Source organism: Seriola lalandi, unplaced genomic scaffold (genome assembly GCF_002814215.2).
Source record: "Seriola lalandi dorsalis isolate HSWRI2012SDOR001 ecotype SW California unplaced genomic scaffold, Sedor1 jcf7180002054504, whole genome shotgun sequence".
NCBI lineage: Eukaryota > Metazoa > Chordata > Actinopteri > Carangiformes > Carangidae > Seriola > Seriola lalandi.
The window spans coordinates 925,552-950,785 of NW_019525057.1; the positions used below are offsets into that span (position 1 = coordinate 925,552).

At 41.3% G+C, this 25,234-nt stretch overlaps 1 protein-coding gene across 1 annotated transcript in view; it reads right to left on the reverse strand.

The window, feature by feature from the left end:
• Nucleotides 1-25,234, reverse strand: part of ptn (pleiotrophin) — a 44,870-nt gene that overhangs the window by 14,012 nt on the left and 5,624 nt on the right. Inside the window, exon 2 of the mRNA XM_023413156.2 lies at nt 158-252. Within this exon, the coding sequence (XP_023268924.2) occupies nt 158-252 (95 nt within the window). The remainder of the gene's footprint in view (nt 1-157; nt 253-25,234) is intronic.

A 25,234-nucleotide genomic window follows, 5' to 3' on the forward strand; every position in this document is an offset into this window, starting at 1 on the left:
GTTAAAAGAGACGCTGTTAACGGTGCAGCCTGTAGGGAGAGATGGCACTGTGTGTCACTCCACAGGGGGAAAACACCTTTTTAATGTATGTTGAAGAGGTAAAATGACAGTGATTTTCCGTCATCAAACAAATTTACTGTTGGTTTGCAAGATTCACCTTGTTTCTCTGCTTTGCCTCCTTCAGCTGCCATCACCGTTAGCACCAGGAGCGCCATCACGGCCACACTCGTCCACTGCTTCTGTCCATTCATTCTGAAAGAGAGACAGAGCTTTCTTCATCAGTGTGTCTTGCTCAGTGCAAGTGAACAGCCTGACTTGTCTACTTCACTGTCAATTAATAATTTCTTACATTTCAAAACTACTTTGAGAACTCATAACTTTTGAGCACTCACTAAAGAAAATCTAGAACCAGAACTTGACACATTCGGCTGTTTGATAGAACAGGGAGCGAGGAGAGAAAAAGCAATAGTCGCCTCCAAGTCTCATGAGACAAAGAGAAATAGCCTGGGGAATTTCCATGTCTAGTCTTGTGTCATTTCCACTGTGCTGGATTCCAATATCAACATTTTGATTGTCTGCGGCGCCACTACACTGTCAGTTACGGGTGTATTCGCCGTCAATCTCTGAGATCTTGTCATGGGTAGATACAGTCCCCATACCAGTTAGATTGGATTTGTCAAAACTCTTGTCCACCTCCTGTGGTCTGATAAAGAAGGTGAGTTTAACAGAGTTTTAATTCTTGTGTTACAGCCCCAAAAAGAAGGCATAGCCTATCAAGGCTACTGTCCTTGAAGAAGAAGAAAACGTTGGGAACCTCTAAATTTAGATTGTTTTCTGAGAGTCTTATTAAAGGTACCCTGTTGAGTGTTCGACCACTGGTAGCACTGTGCAGCACTCCTGGCCTTCTATCAACCTTTACCATAACAGTGGAATATACTAATTTTAGATTATGGCGAAAGAGATCACTGGTATCTGATCGGTGTTGAAGTATTGGGAGAGAAAAGTTGGATGAGTGCATCCCAAATTAAGGAATAAGATGTAAGAAATAAGAACTTAAGAACCCAATAGTAAAGACACACTGGAGGCTGAACTGCACTGCACAGAATCTGCTGAGGAAACGATTGCACCTGCTGCCTTAAAGCAAGAAAAGAGCAAGGCAGCTGGGGTGGCTTCTATTATTATAATATTCCCACTGTACAAGAATATCAACATAATAAAATAAACATGTCCTTGGGTTTCTCTCTCTCTTTGTTGACCATTATTTGCACACAACACCTCACATTTCCGATGCCAAATTTAGCCGGGTTAAGGTTTTACAAATCAAAACCAGTTCTCCCATATCGTGCATCAGATTTTCCCTCATTATTTGATCCTCCAGCTGGTTCTGGATCAGCAGAAAGCCGTTACTGTCACTGCACAACCCGCCTAACGCACTGGGATGAAATTATGGCAGTAAACCCACTCCCTTTCGGCTATCCTGACTCCTCCGTGACAGATTTCTCGGTGAGAAATCCTCCAGCAGACAACGCTCTCGGTGAGGAAAGACAGAATGAGACTGAGACAATTACAATAAGTGTTTGACGCCAAAAAAATGCTCAAATGCTCGTGAAAAGGTTGAGCCTGGCAGGAAAATAATATCCATTTGTCATTTTTAATTAATCATGAGCTTGCTCTGAGCTCTCCATCCCATTGTGTGATGAACTTGCTTCACCCGTTTAAGACCCTGTATAAGTTCAATCTGTCTGTGTGGAGGACAGTGAAAGCCTCTTAAAGTTACATCAGGTATTCACACCTTATATTTAATTGTTAGATGTTATAGAAGTACATTTTATCTCGGATTTTAATGTCTTCTGAAGCTCATAATTAGCCTTACAGAAGCGCCTGTACTTTGTCTGCCAGGAAAAGTCATTTGATTTACATGATTGATTTTTTACTTTCCTGACTGTGGCAGCGCAGACAAACCCTGTTTTGATTAAATACTTCAAACTCCATCCCCCAGTTTTTATGTCGACTCTCTTTAAGAGATTCCAAACTATTCACTTCCATAACATAAAAAAAACATAAAATTTTTTAAAAATCATTGAATCCGACCTGTAAGAAGTGCATACAATGAGTTCTAAGAGTTTCAGAGAGAAGACCCAATGAAAGCGTCACGATAAGGATCATTTTCCAAGAAAAAGGCATTGTGGCCTTTGTAAAGATAAGAAAGTCTTTTCCAGAGTGATGGGCTCTTGGTGCTGTGCAGGCATCAAAGGAGACGGGCATTGATGACTTTGAATGAGCACTCCATACAGTAGTTTAAAGAAAGAAATAAGACTTGGAATTAAACCGCATTAACCATTTCCTCTGTAGCCATGCCAGACGACAGGTTTCTCCCCCTCTTCCCTCGAGGTCAATAAATTAAATGGAAGTCCATGTAGCTCCCATTTCCGGAGCATGACAGCGCCTACAGTGGATGACTGAGTGGGTCGGAGCATTAGACTATCATTCAAGCAGGCGTGTGTGCCGCCTGTGCAACACTTTGATAAGAGGCGCAGGGGGATTGCCAACTTAAAGGACATCCACTTGTGCTTTTACCACAAATGTTCTCACAGTCGGATTCACCTACAGCTCCACGCTACAGGTCTCAGCCCCCCTGGCAACCAGACCACGAATCAGCCTCTTTACTATCATGACTCACACTCCCTTTAATTTGACTGAAGGAAAAAGGGGTTTAAATACAATTCCTCATCACCTAGAAGCAGTGCTGTGTCTTGCAGATATGTTTTTTCAAGTGAGATACTGATGCATTTTGTAAAATTCTCAGACATATTTCAATGTTGTGCTAAAGCTGATACCCAAGTCACCGGACACAGGTGGGAAAAAAGTCATCAATCACCGCTCAACCTGTCCCCAGATTCTGAGGGAGATATTTGGTGCAGGATATTGCCATACCTGAAGTGAGGCTCTTCAAATAAAAGAAAGTCATTTAATGCCCGGGAAGTTGTAGACCAAGAGTATACGTTTGTGAATTTTTTAGAAAGGTTCAGTGGTTTTTCGAGCACAACAAACAGCAAAGAAGAGCTGTAGGCTCTGGGTGGCCACTGTTCAAATTGCAGGTCAACTGATAACCTGGGACATAACAAATTCAGGGATACACATCAGTTGAAAAAGAAATAACTAGAAAACTTTCTGAGTCTCCCACACTTTATAGTCACACTTTGAACCAGTTAGATTTGATATATATTTACAAGCCGACTATTTTCCTTCTATTCACATGTGTGTGAAACGTGCTGTTTTATTATTATTATTATTATTATTATTATTATTATTATTATTATTATTATTATTATTATTATTATTATTATTGTTGTTATTGTTAAAACCTTTATTTAAACAGATCTCATTGAGATCAGGATCTGTTTTCAAGACCTGTGTACAGTTTATACAGAACCTCATAAATTCACAAGCATTGAAACCAGTGGTTCATACTGTAACCATGACAACAAAGATCATCTAATGTTGAGGAAGTACTTATTTAAACGCGAATCATGATCTCTTCCTAAACGTAACCAAGTAGTTTTAGCAGTGTTCGATTCCCTTGTGATGGTAGCAGTCTATGTTATTTCTATTGTCTATGACTGTTCGACGTAGTTGACTACACTGTTATTCTTGTAACCATGACAACAAAGCTTGTCTAATGCTGAGGAAGTAAGTCGCATCACAATGTTTTCTGAAACCTAACCAAATAGTTATTGTGCTCAAACCTAACCAAGCCATGACCGTTATGACTACAGTGTAAATGTCAAAGTCTAATGGAGTCCACCCCCCACCCACCCAGAGCTTAGATGGCAACAGAAGAAAGTGAAAGTGTTCGAACCTCTCAGCGTGGGGGGTTACTTGAACTTCAGAAGCATCCAGTGGTCAGTGCGGCTCATGAGCCAGTGAGAATTAGTTCTATCAAACCCTCCATTTGCCTCATTGATCCAGACAAACAGCTGTGGGTTCCTGGTGAGGGGAGTGGAGGAGGAAAGCCAATACTGGCCACAAATCGATGGACCTTCAGTGACTCCTTGTGTGCTTCGGCAAACACACACATATACACAAAATACTCCGCCACTCTGGAGCACAGACAAACACCAGATGCAAAACACTCTCCATCTCTCTCCTCTGTCTCATTAGGACTGACGTTATCCCTGCCGAGTACATAAAGAAGAATCTATTTATACTATCAGATCCTCTTGCTTACGTCTGATATACAAAGGCAGGAGGCGATGGAGGCGACGGTGCAGGTATAGAGGAGAAACCAGTTTAATGAATCAATTATAAGATCCAAGAGGAGGGGAATCGTTCGGGTTAATCGCTGTCTGGGCTGAGTGGAAAAAAGATCTCCAACATTGTTGTTCAGTGAAGAATGGATTTGGGTTCTTTAATTTAAAGTTCAAATTAACCTCTCAAAATCCCATTCTTAATCAGAGAACTTAACTAAATACATATGGGGAGCGTGTAGTTGAGCAACAGCCCCCCTGTGGCGTGCTAATGATGAACACAAATATTATTATAAGACACATGTATGCTTTCAATACCACTTAGCTGCATATGAATTATACATGTTTTTTAATAACTCTTTGCCCCTGGAGGTAACAAATCAAAGAATGTGGTTTCCAAAGGCAAAGCTTTCCCAGCTCTCTCTGACTCCATCATGCAATATTTAAAGTTATGCCAATGGGAGGTATAATCCTTTCTCTTTCAAAACAATAAATAAAAAAATTGTTTTACATAGGAAGATTTATTTAAGTCTAAATGGGTATTTGACTTGAGTCATGCAGTGCATTAAAACACACTTTTAGCCAAACATTATTTAAAATTCACAAATAAACATATCTAGTTTCAGAAAAAAACTTTTTGGGGGTATTTTTAGATTAAATATCATAATAATATCAAATCCTCAACCCTCCCTTTCCAAACATGTAGGAGAACCCTACTTGGCCTTCTCTAGAGCCAGTGTTTAGTTTGTCCATCCTGGGCTACTATAGAAACATGGTGGACTTCGTGGACGAGGACCTGCTCCTTGTGTAGATTTGAGGAGCTCATTCAGGTGATTGTATACTAATGAAAACATTGTCATGAATATTAGACTATATTCCAGTTCTGCCAGTAGATCTCCCTAAATCCTGCGCACTGGTCCTTTAAATTTAGAAATGACCTTGTTTACAATTTGAGGAATCCTATCAACAGTTTTACAGATGTCTCTTTTATAATGATGGTCTATGGGGAAAATACTTTGTGGAACATAGGAGATATTTTTGCTGCAGTACTGCGAGTGACCACTGGGGTAACGGTGGCGCCATATCCAGCTCTAATAATACATTCTTGACTACACCTTTGAGACTCGAGTCTGACACCAGGTCTCATCAAGACTAGTCATCTCCTGACACTTCCTGTTCATGCCAAACTGCAGAATACACAAAAGAACTTCAGGACTCACCAGATGCCTTTCATGTGCTATTGTCAGACAGTCGACTTGGAGCTTGTTAGCCTGTTAGCCTGCGGCTATAATTCCTGATTCCTGCCTGTGGACTTTTGAGAGACTGCAGTTTGGTTAAGTTACACAACATTTAGTGACTGTTAGTATTAATAATTGTTTCACATTTTGATTTAAATACTTTTATCACCTCCGGGTTTACTCCGGGTATTTTTGAAACTGTCAATTAAAAACATTATTTATCAGCTTTATGTCGCCTGCAGCATAATATTTTGGCTGCATAATGATGAATATTGTTTTACTTCTAAATGATCGCAGCATGTTTGTGTGCCCTGCACTCTTATGGCCTGAAAGGTGCTCAACAAGAAATATTCAAATACATTTAGAGGTCCTCTCAAGGAGCTCTGTAGGCTCAGCCTCTCATCTTTGAGTGTCATCATTTGAGCGTATATTCATGCTTACCGAATCGTAAAGAGCCCATTCATTTGTTACAGCTTCAGTGATTAGTGGAATGGCAGGTAAAGCTGTTAGAGGTTTCCGGCATTGAGCCAGACTCACAATACCCGAGTACTGTTCAGATTCATACAGGCTGTAAAAAGGGACAAAGTCTGACAGCAGGTCAAACAGGAATAAGCCACCACACTCCACCTTTCTCATCTGCTAAGTAAAAAGAGGGATGGCAGCCAAACATGTTCCATGACGTAAGGCTGATTGACTGTACAACACTGAACAACAGGCCGACCAGAACAAAAACATAACTCCTCATGTACTTTGTGCAGAAGAGAGAGCTGTGGCAAAACATGCTGCAATAAGCATGTTTTATCTTGTACGATAAGCTCTTTTTCCACAGTTCTCCCTCTAGCTTTTCCGTCTTTTCACAGCCACTTTCAGTTTTTGGAGCCACATTTCACACAAATCGGAAGGAAAATGTAGCTTCCAAGTGATAAACACTGGTCTCCTGTGGAAAAAGTTACTTGGGTCATTCATAGCTTTGATCCAAGCACAAAGAAAGACCTGGGGAAGAAAGAACTGACCATCTGTCTCTCTGCTATGCACAGGGTAAGAATTCTACTGTTATTTGTGCACAGGCCCAAGGGGAAACGCGCAGCAGAGGTAGGACCAAACAACACAAAGTCATGCAATATAATTGGGAATGTAGGTGAATCTCTGCTTGAGCAGGTGTTTACCAAACAACCATATCCATAAAACAGGCAACGAGCTGTTATGTGTATCTTACTGTAACTGTAGGCTCCACGTCACATGGCAGCTCATGCATGGATGCAACTTTTCCTCCTTTCTGGAGATAACTGGAGATAACGGTTTCAAATCTCTGCAATCTGCAGAACCAAGTTTGGAAAAGTGCCTATATACTGTGTAAGCCAGATAACAACCTTTAAAGCTTTAAAGCTGCACTAATCAATATTTTTATATCAACAATGGATCAAATGACTAAGTGCAATGTGAACGGGGTCACTCGTGGTGACGAACGTGCGGAGAATTATCATCAGACTGCAGTTTCCTTCAGCATCACAAGTGTTTTGGTTTTACCGCCCACAACTTTAGTCTGTCTGACCGTTTTCTGATTGACTGAATAAAAATATAGCAGATTTCAGGTAAACACTCAGAGAAACCAAATCCTGCAAAGTGGGCTGGGCTTGGGCATAGCGGGAAAAAAAGGAGATCTCACTTAATACAATATGGGACCTTTAACAGCAGCTAAAGATCTGTCTTTGCTGACCTCTAATTGGTGAAGTTGTTACCTTGTGTGTGTGTGTGTGTGTGATCAGTACACTGTGACATCACTGCTGGGCGCGATTACAGATTCAAGACTTAAAACACTGAAAGTCTTTGATATAATGCTTTACAGTTTGGAGTTCAGGTCATCTTTGAGACTTTGTATGTATTTTTCTTTCATGCATTGTTTGATTTTGCCGCTTTTCTTATAGTGTTTTTCAGTTTTCTGGTGTGGACAGTGTTTGTTGTTGCTGCTACTTGTCGAGTTACTGCTGATGTTGCTTTCTTGGAAAGTTCTCCCTCAAAAAAAAATAAAAGATGTCTCAGTTGGATCGATGTCAGTTCTCCTTGCAGAATTGAAGATCCCTACTTGGTAAATAAGGTAGAATTTAAAAAAAATTTTTGAATTTAACAGCGTCTCACACTGAAATGTCTTCACTCGGATGATTATTTCTGTTCCCGCTCAACAAAAGAAGAAGACATTTTATTGAAAGATTTCTTTGTTCAGTTCACTGTTTATCATTTGATACAGACAGGGAATGCAGCAATATGTCCTTGGGAAAAGTCGGGCATAAAAATCTACTTCTGAGTGGCTTTCCCATCTCGGTAGTTGTGATTCAGAAGAGGGGCGAATACCTCACATAGACACAGGGCATATTGAAAGGATTTATTTAGGAGTTTCTCAGTCTGTGTGTTCCTTGAGCTGCAGCTTTTAAGATTTCAGCACAGACGAAATGAGAAGTGTATTGACTAGAGGACACAGGAAGCCCTTTGAAAGAGACAGGCATGTAAAGCATGTAAAGTCAGGTGTACAACTGCAGAATGCAACCACAAGTAACGAGTGGTTTACGGAATCAGTCGTGTGAAGGGTTACAGCAGGAATATACTGTAGATAACTATATGGTGAATCATATGAGAGAAAGCTGAGAAAGTGCTGCTGAGAGCAATAATACCGCCGGGTTAAATAACGACCGCTATTGAAGAATAGTGAATCATTTCTCATGGGGCGGCGGGATGCCTTAATTGAGGCACGGCATCATTTCTCATGTGTTTAGGTGCAGATGATTAGAGGAAAATGCCACACATTTTCTGACTTGTGTTTTGTAAAGGTCAGACAGTGGGGGAGAGAGAATGTGGAGAGGGTCCCCGCTATCTCTCAGAACAGCCCTGGAGGACCCCCCAGGGAGCCACGCTCCGGAACAAAAACAGCATGTGTGGTACTCAGTGTGTGTGTGTGTGTGTGTGTGTGTGTGTGTGTGTGTGTGTATTGTGTTTGAGTCCAAGTCTTGAAAACAGAGCTCAGTTTGAACAGCGGTGCAGGATGAGGGGCTTGTTTAATGATAAAAACACAATAATAATGATGACAAACAATAACTCTGCGAGCGCATCGGAGCTGAACTTTCTGAAATTGAAGACTTCAATTTATGCATGAATGCCTCCATTACACTGATCATATTATATCTACTCCTCCAAACACCCACTCAGTAGTTTATCCTCCCACTCATCTCCGTGCTCCCTTTTTTCTTTATTATTAGCATTCATGTGAAGATATTACGGGCCCAATACTGTCACTGCTACAATGAACCCCAGTTGTTATCAATTACCCTCCTTTTCCTTAGGATTAGCAAACTGCAATACTACAAACGACAGCTGAGTGGAACACTCTTTGCAAATGCAACCCCCCCCCCCTCCCGTCATCTTCTTTTTCTTTTTTTTTTATCTCGGCTTTGTAATATTTTAGCCATGTTTTCACATTTCACCAAAAAAGGCTGCACTGAGAGAGCCAGGGGGGGGGCATACAAGTGGATTAAACTTTCAACAAGGGTTTCTCTTCAGTGGAGACAGGTTAGTAAAACAGCAAAAAAAAAAAAAACAGCATGTTTTTAGCACTGGCTTAAGGGGTAAACATTTCAAACGAATGTTAAAGAATGTTCAAATTAAGGACGCAGCGGATGATAGCACTGAAGTGTGAAAGATTGCCACTATTGAATTCTAAAAAGTTTGTTTAGAAGTTTTAACAAGTGGATCTGCCTTCAGCTGCACCATCATATTGCAGTGTGCTCTATACCAGTAGTCCTACCCCTAAACCGACAGAAGTTAGACCACGGACCCCCCCGTCTGAGAAGATTTTTGCCTTATGATGTTTTACTACATAAAGTGTTTGAAGCCCATGACCAAAATGATCATACATTCTATCATTTGTGTTACTTAGGGATGGAAATATAGTGAAAATATATGATTCCCCCTTTTTGATTCAGACCTGCAGGCACCATCTGCTAACCAGCTAGCTCCAGTCTGGCCAGACCATCTCGTCACTTTCCGATACCGAGTCACTGTAGCCTCCAGCCTCCCCTGAAGAAGTAGCGCCACTCAAAGGGTAGAATGAACACGGCAATGGCTGAAGGTCTTGGCAAGACTAGTAAGTGAACAGTTGTTAATGCTAATGCTGGCTATGAAGCAATAGCAAAACTTACATATAGGTCCTTTAAAAATTGTGGTCATTTTAAAATTTATCGAATCTATAGCAGTTTTTCCAGAAATTGTATTAAAATTTTTGACAATTTTTGTTATTTTGCAAAAGGATTGTAGTTAAAATGACAAACTGCACAAGAAACTGATTGGTTATTCAGAATTTCATATTATTTGGGTTGTTTTGAAACAAACCAAATTAAGCAATGTTATAAATGTTTCACGTTTTGGTTGAATCCTTGCAGTGAAAAGATTCGACATACAGGGTGTGTCTTTTGCCCAAATGAACAGATTTGACTGCAGCAGTAGTCAGAAGTGCAGGATGTGGTTCCTGCAGGATCGCAGGCTAAACACAGGCCGGTTGCTAGAATATGCTGAAAGAGAGCTACACAGTGTGAATATTTCGGGTCAGCAGATCTTGATCATTTTCAGATCACGCTGATATGACTGTGGCTACATTCACACCGTCACCTCTTTTCCTTCTGCCCATTAATCTACATTCCTCTCAGTGAAGAAAGCTACAGCTGAATCACCTGTGTACAGCCTGGCTGCAGGGGACTTCTTATCACCACTCCTTGTCCTCGTGCTTTTTCTCTCTCCGTTTGGGTGCCTTTTGATTGCTAGAAATAGCCGGGCTTGTTCCCTTTCAAATCCTGGCTGTCTGGCTAGTGGACCTGTGCAGACCTGATCCCCCTGGCAGCTGCTGACAGCCCAGAAACTGAGCTCCGTCCCTCAAGCCCCATGCTGTTAGCATCAGCACTCGCCACCTCCGTCTCTCCTCTCCAGATTTTCTTTCTTTCTCTCTCTCTCTCTCTCTCTCTCTCTCTCTCTTGCCCACTCTACCAAAGGCGCCAATTTAGAGGTGTCTGTCTAATTGAATAGGCAACGTTTATCTGAATGTATGTGTGTGTGTGTGTGTGTTCCTTGCAGGAACTCACTGAAAGTACCTTGAGCCACTTGTTCATTAAAGTGTGCTGGATGAGAAAGCCTTTGCACACAGCGTGGGCAGTTTTTTTTTTTTCCACCTTTTGATTAAGCCGTCCTCCTTTTCTCTCTTTTCCACACTGTCTGCCTCTCTCTCTCTCTTTCTCTCTCTCTCTCTGTCTGTCTCTCTCTCACTCTCCTCTATCTGTTCCTCTCTTCACTTCTTATTCAAAAGAGAGATGTACAAAGAATTTGTGATTCTGTCCACTTGAGCAATGCAATGTCTCTGCGTATGTCTGTGTATTTAATTTCGCTTGTAAACAGGCTGTGGAATTTCAGACTTGGAGTGGGAAAGGCAGTGACAGCTTATTAAAGAGCCTGGGAAATCACATGCCGTCCTCAGCCTTTAATGTACCGTGGATTACGATAAATAATGCTGTAGCAGATACGCCTGCCAGTCATGACTCACCCATGAATAATACAGTAAAAATGCTATATATGAAGAACATTTTGATTTATTAAGTTCAACATCGTCTACAGGTTTATTTAAACCATGTTCACATATCATCTCTGCAGTATCGGACATGATGGGTGTTTTTACGCTGCAAATGTCAGTCACTGAGTCCAAAACACACATAATTAAGCAGCGACAGTTAGACAGACATGAATTAATTACTGCATAACTTATTCCCTATATGTTAAAGTGACAGCACAACTGAAATGTGTAGTTTTTTTCTCACTTTGTTTTCAGTTAGTTCAGCATAAAAGCTTCAGTTTCAGTCTAAGTTCAGTCTGTTTCATTCAGTTCAGAACAAAACTAGGCTTCATATAGGAAGGTTTTTTAAGGTTAATAAGTCAGTAACAACCAACCTACAACAATGATATTACATCGTGACTCTTACGTCTATGTCAATTTGTTACAGTGCCCATATAAAATCTGTCATGGCTGCCTTAAGATTAGTTTTTGTAATCCCAAAATATGCTGTAATGTTCTTTTAATCTCAAATTTGTTACAGCAATGCAATTTTTGTTTGTGTCGTACTTGTCATAAATCTAACATTTGTTTTTGTGCCACTAAAAGTCTCAAAATACATATCAATCCAAAACTTCACTAATGTGGAACAAAATTCTAATTTTTTTTTGTAATTTCAAAAGGAATTGTGTTATTGTGTCCACAGACCTGAGAAAAAGTTTAATATTTGTCAGAATTCCAACATTTGTTATTGTGCTGTCCATGTCAGAAAGTTTTCATATTGACACAAATGTTGTTATTTGTAATAATCCCAAAATTTTTTAAAATCTCACTTCATCATAATCAATGAGTGTCTCTTTGACTACTTCAATTATAAGAAAAGTGAGCAGAGGAATCATCTGATTTTGGAGCCGCCTGGTGGCTGAGATGTAGAAGAAGCGACATGCTTCTGTTGTGCAGTGCTGGCTCTGTAGTGCTAATTTAAACAATAATGCCAGCAGGCTGCTTGGTGCACCGCTACATACTCCACAGCAGGACCTCACATCCAGCCGTCCACATTGTATACCACACGAGTGAGAGGAGATATTGCTCATCCTCTGGATTTAACCATGATTCCACTTTCAGATAACCTACATCTTACCACCTACACACACGCCAACATTTCCCCACAGAGGTTTCCCACCCACTTCCCCCTAAAACAGGCGTCACACTGCGAAGCTGAGAGGGAACACGACTACAGCTGCCGGTGGAGAGATAACGCCTGCAGTTACCTGTAATCCCACACCAGCTTCTTACACACAGCATCATGGACATAGCAACGTGCTCAACAGCAGAGAATAGAACTGGGTTTAAGACCAGACTGAGAACATGTACTTTAAGAGCCAACAACATTCATCTTTTCTGATGTTTTTCTGTGCTCCCATTTCCATCTTTTTCTTACATTAAATGCTGAAGTTTGAGCTCCTGTGGGTGGCTCAGATCATCTGCTGTTGGGAGCTCCACATCTGTTTCATAAGCTACATATGGGATGAAGGGAAAACCAAAATTGAATCTGAAAATGTCAGATTATTATTATTTTGTTCACATTTTGTAGACAAACATGCTGCAAGTAGTTTTAATAATTTCACCCATCCGCTTTATGAAACTTACATTAAGGTACAAATTTGCATGTTTGTGTTCATTAGCAAGACTGGTACAAATATATATTTGGTGACAGCAGTCACTATTTGTCTAAAATGAAATAAATGCAAAAATAAAAATGCATTTGAAGGCATGACCCAGCCTTAACCTGAGCTAAGAAACTGGAAGTATAAACAGCCTTGATACAGCATTGCAAGCTGGGTACTAAAGGTCCCGTGTTTTAGACTTTTCCAGTGTTTTTACTTGTTGTTATTGATATCAGTAAGAACATATATTTGTGGTTTTAAGAACCAAAAATAATCTCAATGTAGTTTTGCACCTCCTCTCTCCGGCTTCTCTCTGGAGCTCTAGTAACAACAGGTAGGTGAGCCAATCAGAAGAGAGGAGGCTCTGAGCCTCTCTTCTGACTGGCTGACTGTTTTCTGAGTGACTGAATAAAAATGTAGCAGATTTCAGGTAAAGCACTCATAGAGACCAAATCCTGGAAGGTTGGACAGTAGATCCAAGTGGGCGGGGCTTGGGACATGGCTGAGAGCGGTGACTGTCTCGCTGTGACATCACAAAGTTACAGAGGTCCTGTTTTAGGGCTCAGTTTCTGAATACAGGCTGCGTGTATTTCTCTGTGGACTGAGGCTTTGATATTTTCACAGTATTAATATTGAACCTAGAGCTGCTTTATAATAAAATAAAAAAATCTCACCTTTATGTCCTCCTCTATATGGGACTTTTAAATCAATAATATGGACGTGGTTCAACAGCAAAGGAAAAAGAAGTTCTGCAGTGTGAACCCCTCCAGCTCTGAGGATCTATGTCAATTAAAGGCAGCCACCACTCTCCACTAAATAGAGCACAATCAAGCTTCAAGGTCAGTGGTTGGAAATTAACAAGTGCCGAGGAGCTGTGATGTGATGCAGGATAATGTGCTGCTCCCGTAACATAACATAACATAACCTTTGTCATTTGGTGGGTATTTTTATCCAAAAATGCATTACAGCACAGCACCTGCTACAGTCTGCCAGACAGACCCATTAAGAAAAGGTTTATGCATCAGGTTTGTAGGAAATGAGGGTGAACGTTGTTTGTGGTAAAGTCAAAGACGGAATAATTTGCTTTTATGCATTTGCTACCACCTGGGATTTCTCTTTGCACAGTGCTGCACGAGGGCTGTAGGTATAGAAGATGTGAGAGAAGCCGTCAGAGGATTCATTAAAGTTCCACTGCCTCCTTTCTCTCGTGCTCTGCCTGCAGAATCTCATCTCTCCTTCACTTTTCGCGTCTCTTTGAGGGGAAGCCGCGGTGACAGTGGCGGCGACGTTATAGCTCGCGAGGCATGCTAAACTGTGCTGTCACCGAGACGCGTGCGAGATGAGAGGTTCTGACTGTTCTGACATGGAAAAGGCAAGACAATAACTGAGAAAGTGTGGGCGGGCCCTGTTTATTCACTTTAGCAAAACAAATTGTGGTGGACAGCTCTGACAGCTCTTCCCACCATTTTCAGATGTAATGTTGTGTTTACAGTATTAGTGTCACACTGCAGCCACAGATACTGGAGAATATATACAGTATATTTATGCTATATATATTTAGCTATCGTATTTGCTCACCTGAGCCCACATGCTGTGAATCAGAGGTGCTTTTATGTGTTTCCTTTCTATCTTCTTGAAATAGCTACTAAAGGTGCAGGTCTATGTGGTCTCTAATGCTGAAGAACAAAGGTACAGGATGGGTTCTTTGTTTTGCTGAAGCACCACAGTCCTGTTGGTTCCCTTGTAGTGTGGCAGTGGAACAAAGCCTTGACTGTACATTAGGAAAGCCTCACAAAGGCAAACAGTAGTAAATTCCCCTTCAGGCTGAGGCTCACCTCAGATCACACGGCGGCAGCAGCAGCAGAGAGAAATAGTTACAGTTCAACATCTACAAGACACACGTCACACACGCCCCCAACCCCAAGAGCAACGCCTTAAAAAAAAAGAAAAAAAAAGAGAAAAGCCTATTGATTTTAAAATAACAATAATAGTCGGACTCTACAGCCCTGTGAGTCGCAGCATTACCTTGATATCCGTCCAATTTCAGGGATGACTGCAACCGAGCGAGTTTCGGCCTTTTTAATCACCAACCTGTGTGATTCGGTGGGAGGCAATCATATGTGGCCATTTTCAACTATTTTCTCCCAAGGACACCAGTCAGTGACCCTCCAATTTGCACCAAATGTGCCCAACCTGCTGGAGGCAGGTGTGGATTCACTGTTAATTACTGCGCGCACGATCCTGAATTCTCTATTCGATTCCCATCTCTGCTTCGAAACCGTTCGGCTGATTAATATTCACTCACGCTCGCGCTCCCAGGTGGACGACCCACAGAGACGGGAGTTTGAGGTGTGGCGTTCAATAACAGTGTTTCTGTGCTGCTTTGGTTTGGGGAATTGTTCCTCCCTGCAGTTTTTCCCCTCCCTCTTCAAATACCCCTGGCAGCTTGTCTGAAAGTGAAAGATAGTCTGGCAGAGTTGAGGTGAACTTGAAGTTGAGAGTGAAGTTTTTGTTTTCATCCTCCCAAATGTTATTCGCAAAATACGCGGCTGAATATGAAAAATGTCAATGGGATTGTTAAGTTCTCATGAGAAGCTCTTTTGCTCCATTTAAATGAAATATATTTGGGTGTGAAACTGCATAAAAATGATGAATAAGTATCTTCAATCGTTAATTCAAATGCTGGATCAAATTTTTCTTGAATAATTGAAAACACATTTATCCAATTTGAGTTAGAAAAGTTCACTTGATTTCAGGTCCGGTATTTTACACTTTACTGGTGTTTTTATTTAAAGTGTTAATCCATAAGAAGATATATTTATACGTTTTAAGTACAAAAAAACATCTCAATGTAGTTTTCCATTTCCTCTCTCAGGCTTCTCTCTGGAGCTCTAGTAAGAACAGGTTGGTGAGCCAATCAGAAGAGAGGCTCAGAGCCTCCTCTCTTCTGACTGGCTGACTGTTTTCTGTGTGACTGAAAAAAAATCTAGCATATTTCAGGTAAACACTCAGAGAAACTAAATCCTGCAAGGTTGTATGGTGGGCCCAGGTGGGCGGGGCTTGGTGACTGCTTTGTTGTGACATCACAAAGTTACAGAAGTCCTGACAGCTTGTTTTGAGGTTCAGTTTCTGAATACAGGCTGTGTGCATTTCTCTGTGGACTGAGCGCTTTGATACTTTCACAGTATTAATATAGAACATGCTTTATAATCAAAAAATACATGGAAATCTCACTTTATACAATATTGGACCTTTAAAATGCAGACAAATTCTTATTTCAAATTCCAGAAACAGGAGAATCTGCAGCAGTTAATGTATCTGAAAGTCGTGTGTGAGGCTGAATCACTCAGAGTAAAGATCATCATTTGAACTAAACTGGTCACTCCTAAAGGCTGCTAACAACTCCAGCATATTCCCACTGAATTCTTTATCCCCTCCACGCATCCCTTCAGATCACTAAGTCGTTTTACAGCAGTAAGTGGGTGTCTGAAATAACATGTTAGTGCTAAATGATTATTAGAATTACCCAGTCTTACTTCTATTCTCATCATAGAGGAGGGTAAAAAAAACAAAAAAAAACAACCCCAACCACAGGACATAATCATACATATTCAGTAAAGTCTATTTTTCTTCTTACTGTGCAACAGCAATTGGAAACAGGAGACTTCTTGTTTTGATGGTGATACTGGAATCTTTTGATTTAACTGTCAGTAGAGGGCTCTCATGATCTATCCATAATACCCCTGACCTCTCATCTGCATTCTGTGGCAGCAACTGTATTTAATGGCTCCCCACCACCATCAATGTCCTTTCATGACAATATTGAACTGGGTACTCTCTCTCTCTCTCTCTCTCTCTCTCTCTCTCTCTCTCTCTCTCTCTACCAATGGCTCCTCAAACAACCCTGGAGATTGCCTTAACGTGTACCTCACCTCACCATCAAACACCGTGTGTATGTGTCTTTGTTTTCCTGCTGCTCGTTGTCCCGTTGATTCCTTTGCGCTTAGACTGAGTAAAATGATATCCAGGGTGCTCTCTCTTCAGTGTGACCTCCATGTGAAGGTGTTCAAAAGGTGTTTTTTTTTGTTGTTTTTTTTTGCAGTGTGGCTGTCATATTGAGTGAATGACCTCATCAACTACACACTGGCCTCTGCTGGGTGAAATCAGTTATTGCCTTAGGAAAGGGAAGCACAGAAAAGGTATAGAGATGGTTCTGGGGGGAGATGGGATCATTTCAGATGTTTTTTTTTTTTTTCTTTGTGGGTGGAAGGTGTCAGCTGCATTAGGGGCTCATTTAAAAATATCATCCATGTTGATGGGTAGTTTTGGAGTCAGCAGCAGCACAGAAATGAAGAAAAAAAAAACAGATTTTCTCCACTACTCCTTGTGAACCAGCGCGTCTTCTCATCTTCCCAAAACACACTTTTGGAAGGCTTTGAATTACCTGCACTCATCCCTGCCTAAATTGTTCAAATATGTTAGAAGTTGATCAAACAGAAAAGGCTTTCTGAGCTTTTCTTTCCCCCCGTGGGCTGTTGGGGATCAGACACGAAAACAGGGAAAGAACAAAGGCTTGTCGGGACTGCTAAAGACGCCTGGACCCCAGCAGCCCATCAAAATTCATTCAGTCAAACAGGCATGAAATACCGGCGCAGTGCAAGAACCTCTAAAACACGTCTCTCAGAAAATGTGTCAAAACGGGGAGAAGCTTAAATATGAGACATGAAGCCTTCACTTCACTTGCCCTTTATCTTCGCCAACCACAGATCAATGAATGCTTCACAAACATTTGGTTATTTTACCATTTATTTTGTGTATTTTTGGTGTAAAGGGAAACAAAAGTTTTAAGATTTGCAGGATTTGAATCCAGTTCTCACAATCTCGCTTTTGACTTCTTTTAACGAGGAACCGCTGTAGAGCAAGTTGAAGCTGCGTTAACCAGTCTTTTGGATTTTACCCGCAGGTCAAATGAGCACATGTAAGGCGTACTGACAACCCCACACAGAGTTATCACCAGACCTTTGAGTTCAGCGGGAGGTTACCATCTTTAAACTCATTGTTTTGGTTCTACATTGTGTAACAGACAAAGTTGGCAGCTAGCTGGTGAACATAGTGGATTGTCCAGCAGCTGAACAGCCAAATATTTCCCACAGGAATTGGAAAAGAGCAACAGAGAGCAAAAGGAGAGTTAATACTCGACTTGAGTTTGATTGATTCTATTGGTTGTCCCCAAACTGAACTCGACTTGTTTTATCTGTCAGCAGGATTACGTAAAAAGTACTGAACTGATTTGCACCAAACTTGATGAAGGGATGGGACATGGGACAGAGCAGAACCCATTCAATTTAGGTTCAGATCCGGGATCATTTATTATAAATTTAAATGTTTTCCCTGACGTCTGGTGTATGTTGTTTGACACTGGCCTCGTTGGAGGTCTGTGCTCTCCCTTCCCTTCTAGTTTTGCTTTATATAATTTTTTCTTTTTTCTGTTTAATATTTAGTTTGACTTTTTAAAGCATTAATTAATTGGAAATGTTAGGTTTCTACTGTTTTACATGAAATAAATAATTTGGGTAAAAGTCATCCTTCTTTATTTATTTTCATGGTTTCTGCAGAGGAGTTACAGAAGAATACAACATAATTAAGACAAAAGCGGCAACAACTAATTATCATGACACAGCCCTGACATCTTGTACATTCTTAGCGTTGTTAATATTTTGTGGTTAGAAGATAATAACCTGTTTGTCTTGTGTCTCTATGCAAACTGCGAGGAAAGCAGCGTAGAAACCCCTCTACGACAGAGAGAGACCGCTATTTTTAACTTGTTTACTCCAGTTCGCAATGATAGTGTCACTCAGTTCCTACTCTGCCAGATTCCTCGCGACCCTCAATGAATCAAACATAGCTTGCGACGCACTATATTCCAGGACCCGGTGACAGTCTTATTTCCAGCCATCGAGGAAGCAGGGGGAAAGTTATTTACTGAGAGTGGTGGACAGAGGAAGATTGGACATCCCTGATCTGTCAAGGACATGACTTCTGGCCGAAGCAAATCCTTCACTTTTATTGCATTGTCTTTGGGGCCATTTGGCACGAGGAGATGGCCAACATGGCGCATTGCCTTCATCTAGCACTGTCTCCCACGGCTAAGTTTCTTGGAAAGAGATAAAGTCCAATCTATAACCTGTAGAGTCTGGAAACACTCAAACAGTTCTTCATTGAGTCTGGCCTTGCTCTCCAGAGCGAACTGCTGATCTGTGACTAACAATCATTAGACCAGCCAGTACTAGATGATGCATTGTCTGGGTGTCTGTCATCGAAGAGAGAGAGAGAGGGAAAAAAAAGAAAAGACAGCAAACAACTTAAGCAGTCGGCTTTAAAACATCTCTGATACCAGCTGGCTCAAAGTTAATTGAACACCTGTTTTCCCAAAGAGTCCTCTGAAATCTTGCCTTAACACCAAACTTAATAAACATGTAAATAACTTTGTATATGTGACACCCTTGTCTTGAAAAGGAAAAATAGAAAGTAAAAAAAAAGAAGATAATAATTGGCATATAATTGGCATCCAGTTCTCAGGGGTGTAACAAAACAGTGTGTACGTGTGTCTGTTTGTGTTTGGAGAGGGGGTTTGGAGTTTTAAGTGGAGAGCAGTCACCGAGGAGGTCACATGCAGCACCGCAGAGATCCACCGCCTGAGGTCCGCTGACGTCAGCCGGAGAGGCTGATGGGAATTCAATACACAGCGTTCACACCGTCTAATTTATTCCCCAATAAAAATCGGCTGCAGCTTGTCGGTCGGTTCGTGGGGCCGATGCAAACGACGCTGAAGTTCAGCGGCAGATTCCTCAGCTTAAGAGGTTTCTGAGAATCAGTTGGAATCCCTTTTTTTATGCCAGCTGAATTAAAAACAAGCAACTTTACTGTGTTATCTGCTGCACTGGTGTTATAAAATAGGACACTGGACAATCCAATATTCCAAAAAGCCACATACACTAAAGAGAGTTGAAGCTATAAAGGTATCCACTATATGAAATTGTATTTACTCCTTTCCAACCATCATTTAGTCTTGTTGCTCACACACACACACACACACACACACACACACACACACACACACACACACACACACACACACAGAGTGCAGTGTTTGCTGAAGTCCAACTCACAGATCCATCCTATTCACCATCAGTCTTCCTCTGCAATAAGCTATTTCCATCCATCAGGGACGCAACCCACCACATTTCCTGTATGCCTACTGCTGTCATTGTCTACATTCATCTGCACAAAACACCATTTGCTCCGGCTTTATTTACCAAACCATAACTGTGGCGACACTATATGTGACACAATTTACAAATAAATAACCGGAGCTCCATTTTGCTGCGTGGACAGATCCAGTCGTTCCCATTCAAAAATGAGAACACCACTCAGTAAGCTGCTGCTGCTGCTGCTGCACGGATGCCAGTAGCCTTTACATGACTCTGGCTGTGCTCAGCTGTGGGGTGGGTGTAGGGGTTAAGGGGAGGGAAAAGGGAGGTGGAGGAGGGAGTGGAAGTGGCTCTTGCCCTCAGTCACAGCCCAGGGCATTAAACATGACCTTTGAACTTGCCACTGAGCATTAGAACAGTCAGAGAAAACATCCAGTCCTCGTGTACGAACACTGCAGAGTGTGGCTGGGGCTACTGCCTCCGCTGACACCCTATTTTACTTTAATGTGTGTCAGACAAGCCACTGCAGTCAAGGTAGTTTCCCCCTGGCTGAAAAGAGCACACAAGGGCCCAAAACTGACATACAGTTAATTCGATAACTCGAGTGCAGAGCTGGTTGTCTCTGTAGGGCGAACACAGTCAGAAGAGTTACAGAGAGGTACAATTGTCCATACTGAGTAGAAATGTAATATTTCTGGCTTTGATTTGTGGGAAATAATATTTCACTGTAAAATAAATGACTGGAGAAACACATGCACATATCTTAAGACGATAAAGTTGAAAGTTAAAGGTCCAATATCTTACACTTTTTCTTTTAAGTTGTGATATCCATAAGAAGATATCTTTTTGGTTTTTAGTACAAAAAAAACATTTTAATGTAGTTTTACATCTCCTCCCTCAGGCTTCTCTCTGGAGCTCTAGTAACAACAGGTCTGTGAGCCAATCAGAAGGGAGGATCAGAGCCACTGTTCGATTAGCTGACCTTTCTGAATGATCGAATGAAAATATATCAGATTGCATGAAAACACTAAGATCAAACCAAGTCCTGCAAAGTAGGATGGTGGGTCCGGGTGGGCGGGGCTTGGGGCATGGCTGAGAGTGGTGACTTTTGTTGTGACATCACAAAGTTAAGTTCTGGTGGCTGGTTGTAAGGCTCAGTTTCTAAATACAGGCTGTGTGAATTTTCTCTGTGGACTGAGCACTGTGATACTTTCACAATATGAATATAGAACCTAGACCTGTTTTATAATCAAAAAAGACTTCATACAATATGAGACATTTAAATCCATTGCGATCCTCTAGTACTTGTACGGCAGCCGTCAGCAAAAAAATAGTCTACTCTACATTTTGAATTAATGGACCTTTTTGCTCAACCTTTTGTGCCTTTGACCAAACATAAAGGTACAAAGCAGTTTCTGATACTTTAGAGTAGAAATTAGTTCCAGTTCACCCTGAAGTAAAGGTTAAATGTCATGTTCTTAAGGTCTGTTAAGGCAATGTGCTGATTAAAGCACCCGTATGGTACAGGGGAAAGAAAAAAGAATACTTGTCCACCACTGCAAAGAGGGTTCAGTGTCCAGCTGTTAGTTTGATCCCAGTTGGCAACGTTGGTGGGTGGAAAGCTGGTGCGGGATCATGTCCTAGTCACAACACTAACTCGCTCCTCTGGCTGGTCAGCCAACAGCCTCCCTATGCCAAGAGTGAAGAGACAGAGGACCACATAACTGCTGTGTAAGGGAGTTCAAATGAAGGCAGTACTCTGGTTTTCTCTATATACCCCAATGATAATATTTAAAGGTCACTCGGGTACGTAATTGAACTTTCCAAGGTACAGATGGTAGAGGTTCGGAAAGAAAGGGTACTTGTTAGGGTGCTGCTCCAGGGACAAGCTTTTGTGCTCTGCCCTTTTACTGAGAGCATAAAGGTGGTCAGACGGCGTCCAAGGACATCTCTTACATTACATACATACATTTCCATCTCCTTGCTTTTATGCCCGTTTTTACTTTATGCATAATTTGAGTGGAGATGGATGCATTTTTTGCAGAAATGTATGCTTGGCTGAGGAGGGATAGATGGCCAGTGGAGGCAATAAAAGAGAATATGCAATAGACTGCATCTGATATTGCGAATACACCTTGTGGTTGAAGTACCTGGCCCTTTGCTTCCAAAAATAAGGACTTAAAATAACAGCGGTGTTGAGGAGGGTCCTGAGGGGTCTCTTGTTGCATTGCACCCACTTTTGTATCACCATGATAAAAATACCAGAGGGTGCATGATCAGAGAGACATATTAATTCATTAAAAATCCCAAATGCCATCTTATGTGGGAAGCAGCAGTGATATGCCTTAATATATCAGAGTTACTCATCCTCCATTAATTATATAAGCTTGTCATGTCCTCATGGATGTTTTCACATAAAGGTATTTGATGCACTGATTTGTATTTTCACTCGCCTAGAAAGATATTTGCTTAAACCTTGGGCTACATTTTAATGGAAGCCTGGCAAAGGTTGTGTCAAAGCCTCTTTATGTTCAATATTTTAGTGCCAGATGAGTGCAACTGCCTCCTTCTGGGAGCACTGGGATCTTTTTGGTGTTGTTGCAGCATAAAGACAAGACGTCTCAAGGGTGGAGAGATGCCTTTTTAACCAGGCAATGCATGAGGATGAAGAGGGCATAAATCCAAAACACTCAGAGGGCTAAACAATAAGAATTCGCATTGTGTTTTTGTTGTCCGTCTCCCAGGATGTCGCCTTGTACTCTGCTTGTCTTAGTCGTGTACAGAACAGCATGTGAAATGTTCCTTTACCAGCCCCGCTAACAACTCTAAACTCCAGCGGAGACAGAGGGCAAGGCCACAGCCCTGGCCTGGTGTTTATGGTCAGACGGAATGTGAACTCCGGGTGAGAAAAAAGGGTAGAAGTTATAATGAGGCATCCCCCCTTTGCTGGTTGTTTATTTGGACAGACCGGCTGTCTCACAGCACAAGCTGTGGATGGAATACTAATGGATATGACTAATGGTTCTCTCTCTCTCTCTCTCACCTCTCTCCCTTTCTCCTGATGCCTTCCCACTCGACTCTCTCCTCTAACTCCTCCGTCTGCCTTTTGCCTCCATGTGGAAGAAACTTTCTACTCTCAAGTCAGGGATTCACGATGCATAATTGAATCCAAGGGCATAGGTTTGGTCTAAACATTGGTCAGGGACACAACAACCCCACCACCCCTCCTAAACAAAAGGACTGGCTTTTTGATGCCGTCAACTAAACGGTTTATTAACATATAAGATCTGAATTTACATTCAGGAATGCCCATATGCAAATGTAATATATGTATATGTGTTGAATTTCCACATAGTAATATTGTTCATATGAAGTAAAAGCATATATGCATTTAAAGTTTAAAAATGTATATGTAACAATTACTTGTGAAACCTGTTAAAAATTAGACCAAGATCATATATTGACATACAGTATATGTTTAGCTAATAGAAATATGTATTTTAGTATGTTTATTTATATGATAGACTTATGTTACATAAGTGAGTGTTTCATATGTTATAAACTTATATCTTCATATATCCAGAGGATGTATATATGTCATATGTCAATACATCCCCCTATAGATGACACATATGGAAACATCACAGTCATATATATTTCATGAGTCATAATATACTAAGTCATAAATAAGTCGTCAAACGCAGGCAAAGGGAGAAAATGCAAACTTCAGACGAAGAGGGCCGATGCCCAGGGTTTCAACACAGAACCTTCTCACTGTGGCGCGACAGTTCTAACCACTGCACCACCCTGGCACATCACGAAGAAGTCATGGTTTAGTAAGGAATAAAAAGTCAGAAAGAGTTGCCACGTAACCTAATGTGTACGTCTTTGGACTGCAGGAGGAAGCCATAATACCCGGAGAGAACCCAAGCACGCACAGGGAAAAAATGCAAGAGAGGCCCCAGAACCTTCTCACTGTCAGACAACAGTTCTAAACACTGTACTACCATGCCACCTCTTGAATAAATCATTGTTTAGTAAGGCATAAAAAGTCATAGTATAGTAAAGCATTATAGTCGCCAATAAACCCAATGTGCTGCATGCCTTTGGGCTGCGGGAGGAAGTCGGAGTACTTGGAGAGAACACATGTGAGCACAGGGAGAACATGCAAACTGCCCAGGGTTTGAACCTAGAACCTTTATAACTGTGAGGCGACAGCTCTAACCACTGCTCACCGTGCTGCCCCATAAATAAATCGTCATAGTATAGTAAGGCATTAAAAAAGTCATTGTATTCATGGTGATCAATTCGACAGAAATGAAACTCATGCTTTGATATATCCACCATTTCACGTTTACTCCTGCTAGCAACCTGACTGCTAGCCTACAGAAGACAGAAGTCAGGGTTAGCTTGCTAGTTAACGCTAGCTAACATGGTTAAATAACATCAGATGACATTTTTCTGGTGACGTTGGGTGCCACTGTAATATTGTCACATGACGTGAGCCTTCAGATAGCCCCCGCCCTTTCAGTCAATGAAATGCGAGCATGGCTAAATCAGTTGTGTCTACACTTAACCTCTTGGAGGGTGGAATGATTTAATATGACTTCCCTTCAAACCTAGTGCTAACGAGTTCACTCAAATATTGGTAGGGATAATTCTGTCCTTCCAATGATTGATTCATTCACAACTGAACGGATAGCTGCAACATGCACACACATTTCAGAGTATCTAGGCCGAGTAACAAGTGCCTGACAGAGCCCTTTCTTCCTTGGGGCTTTGCTAAGCACACTCCCACCCTCCCTTACTGATCCCGGTTTCTAATCACTTATTGGTGGGTGGACATAAAACCATCCTTGGTGTTTGCAACCATAGAGTGGGCCAATCTAATCCTCTTCCCATCCATCATAGGTGTTTAACTTTCCAAATCATACTTTCTCCAGAATGTGGCGCCTCAAGGGAGGAACAGGAAGAAACTCTCCACTGGACCAGATTAAAACCTGCTGAGATTTAACCAAGGATTAGACACCCCCTTTGGCATAAGGAGGCTGTATAAACTGTTTGAAATAATTCTGGAATTAAGTATTGAAGATTTGGTGCTTTAAGCAGCCTGGTAACCACTGTTTGGCCTAAAAAAAAAAAAAAGAGCTGCAAGAGGGAAAGGGCAGATTTTCTATCCTCAACATGTAATTTTATTGAATCAGTTAAAGAGAGTAATGCTAGGAAATCTCCCCTTCATGTGATCTGAATTTGACAATAAACTACACAAACCTTTCTAATCAGAGAAGTTTGT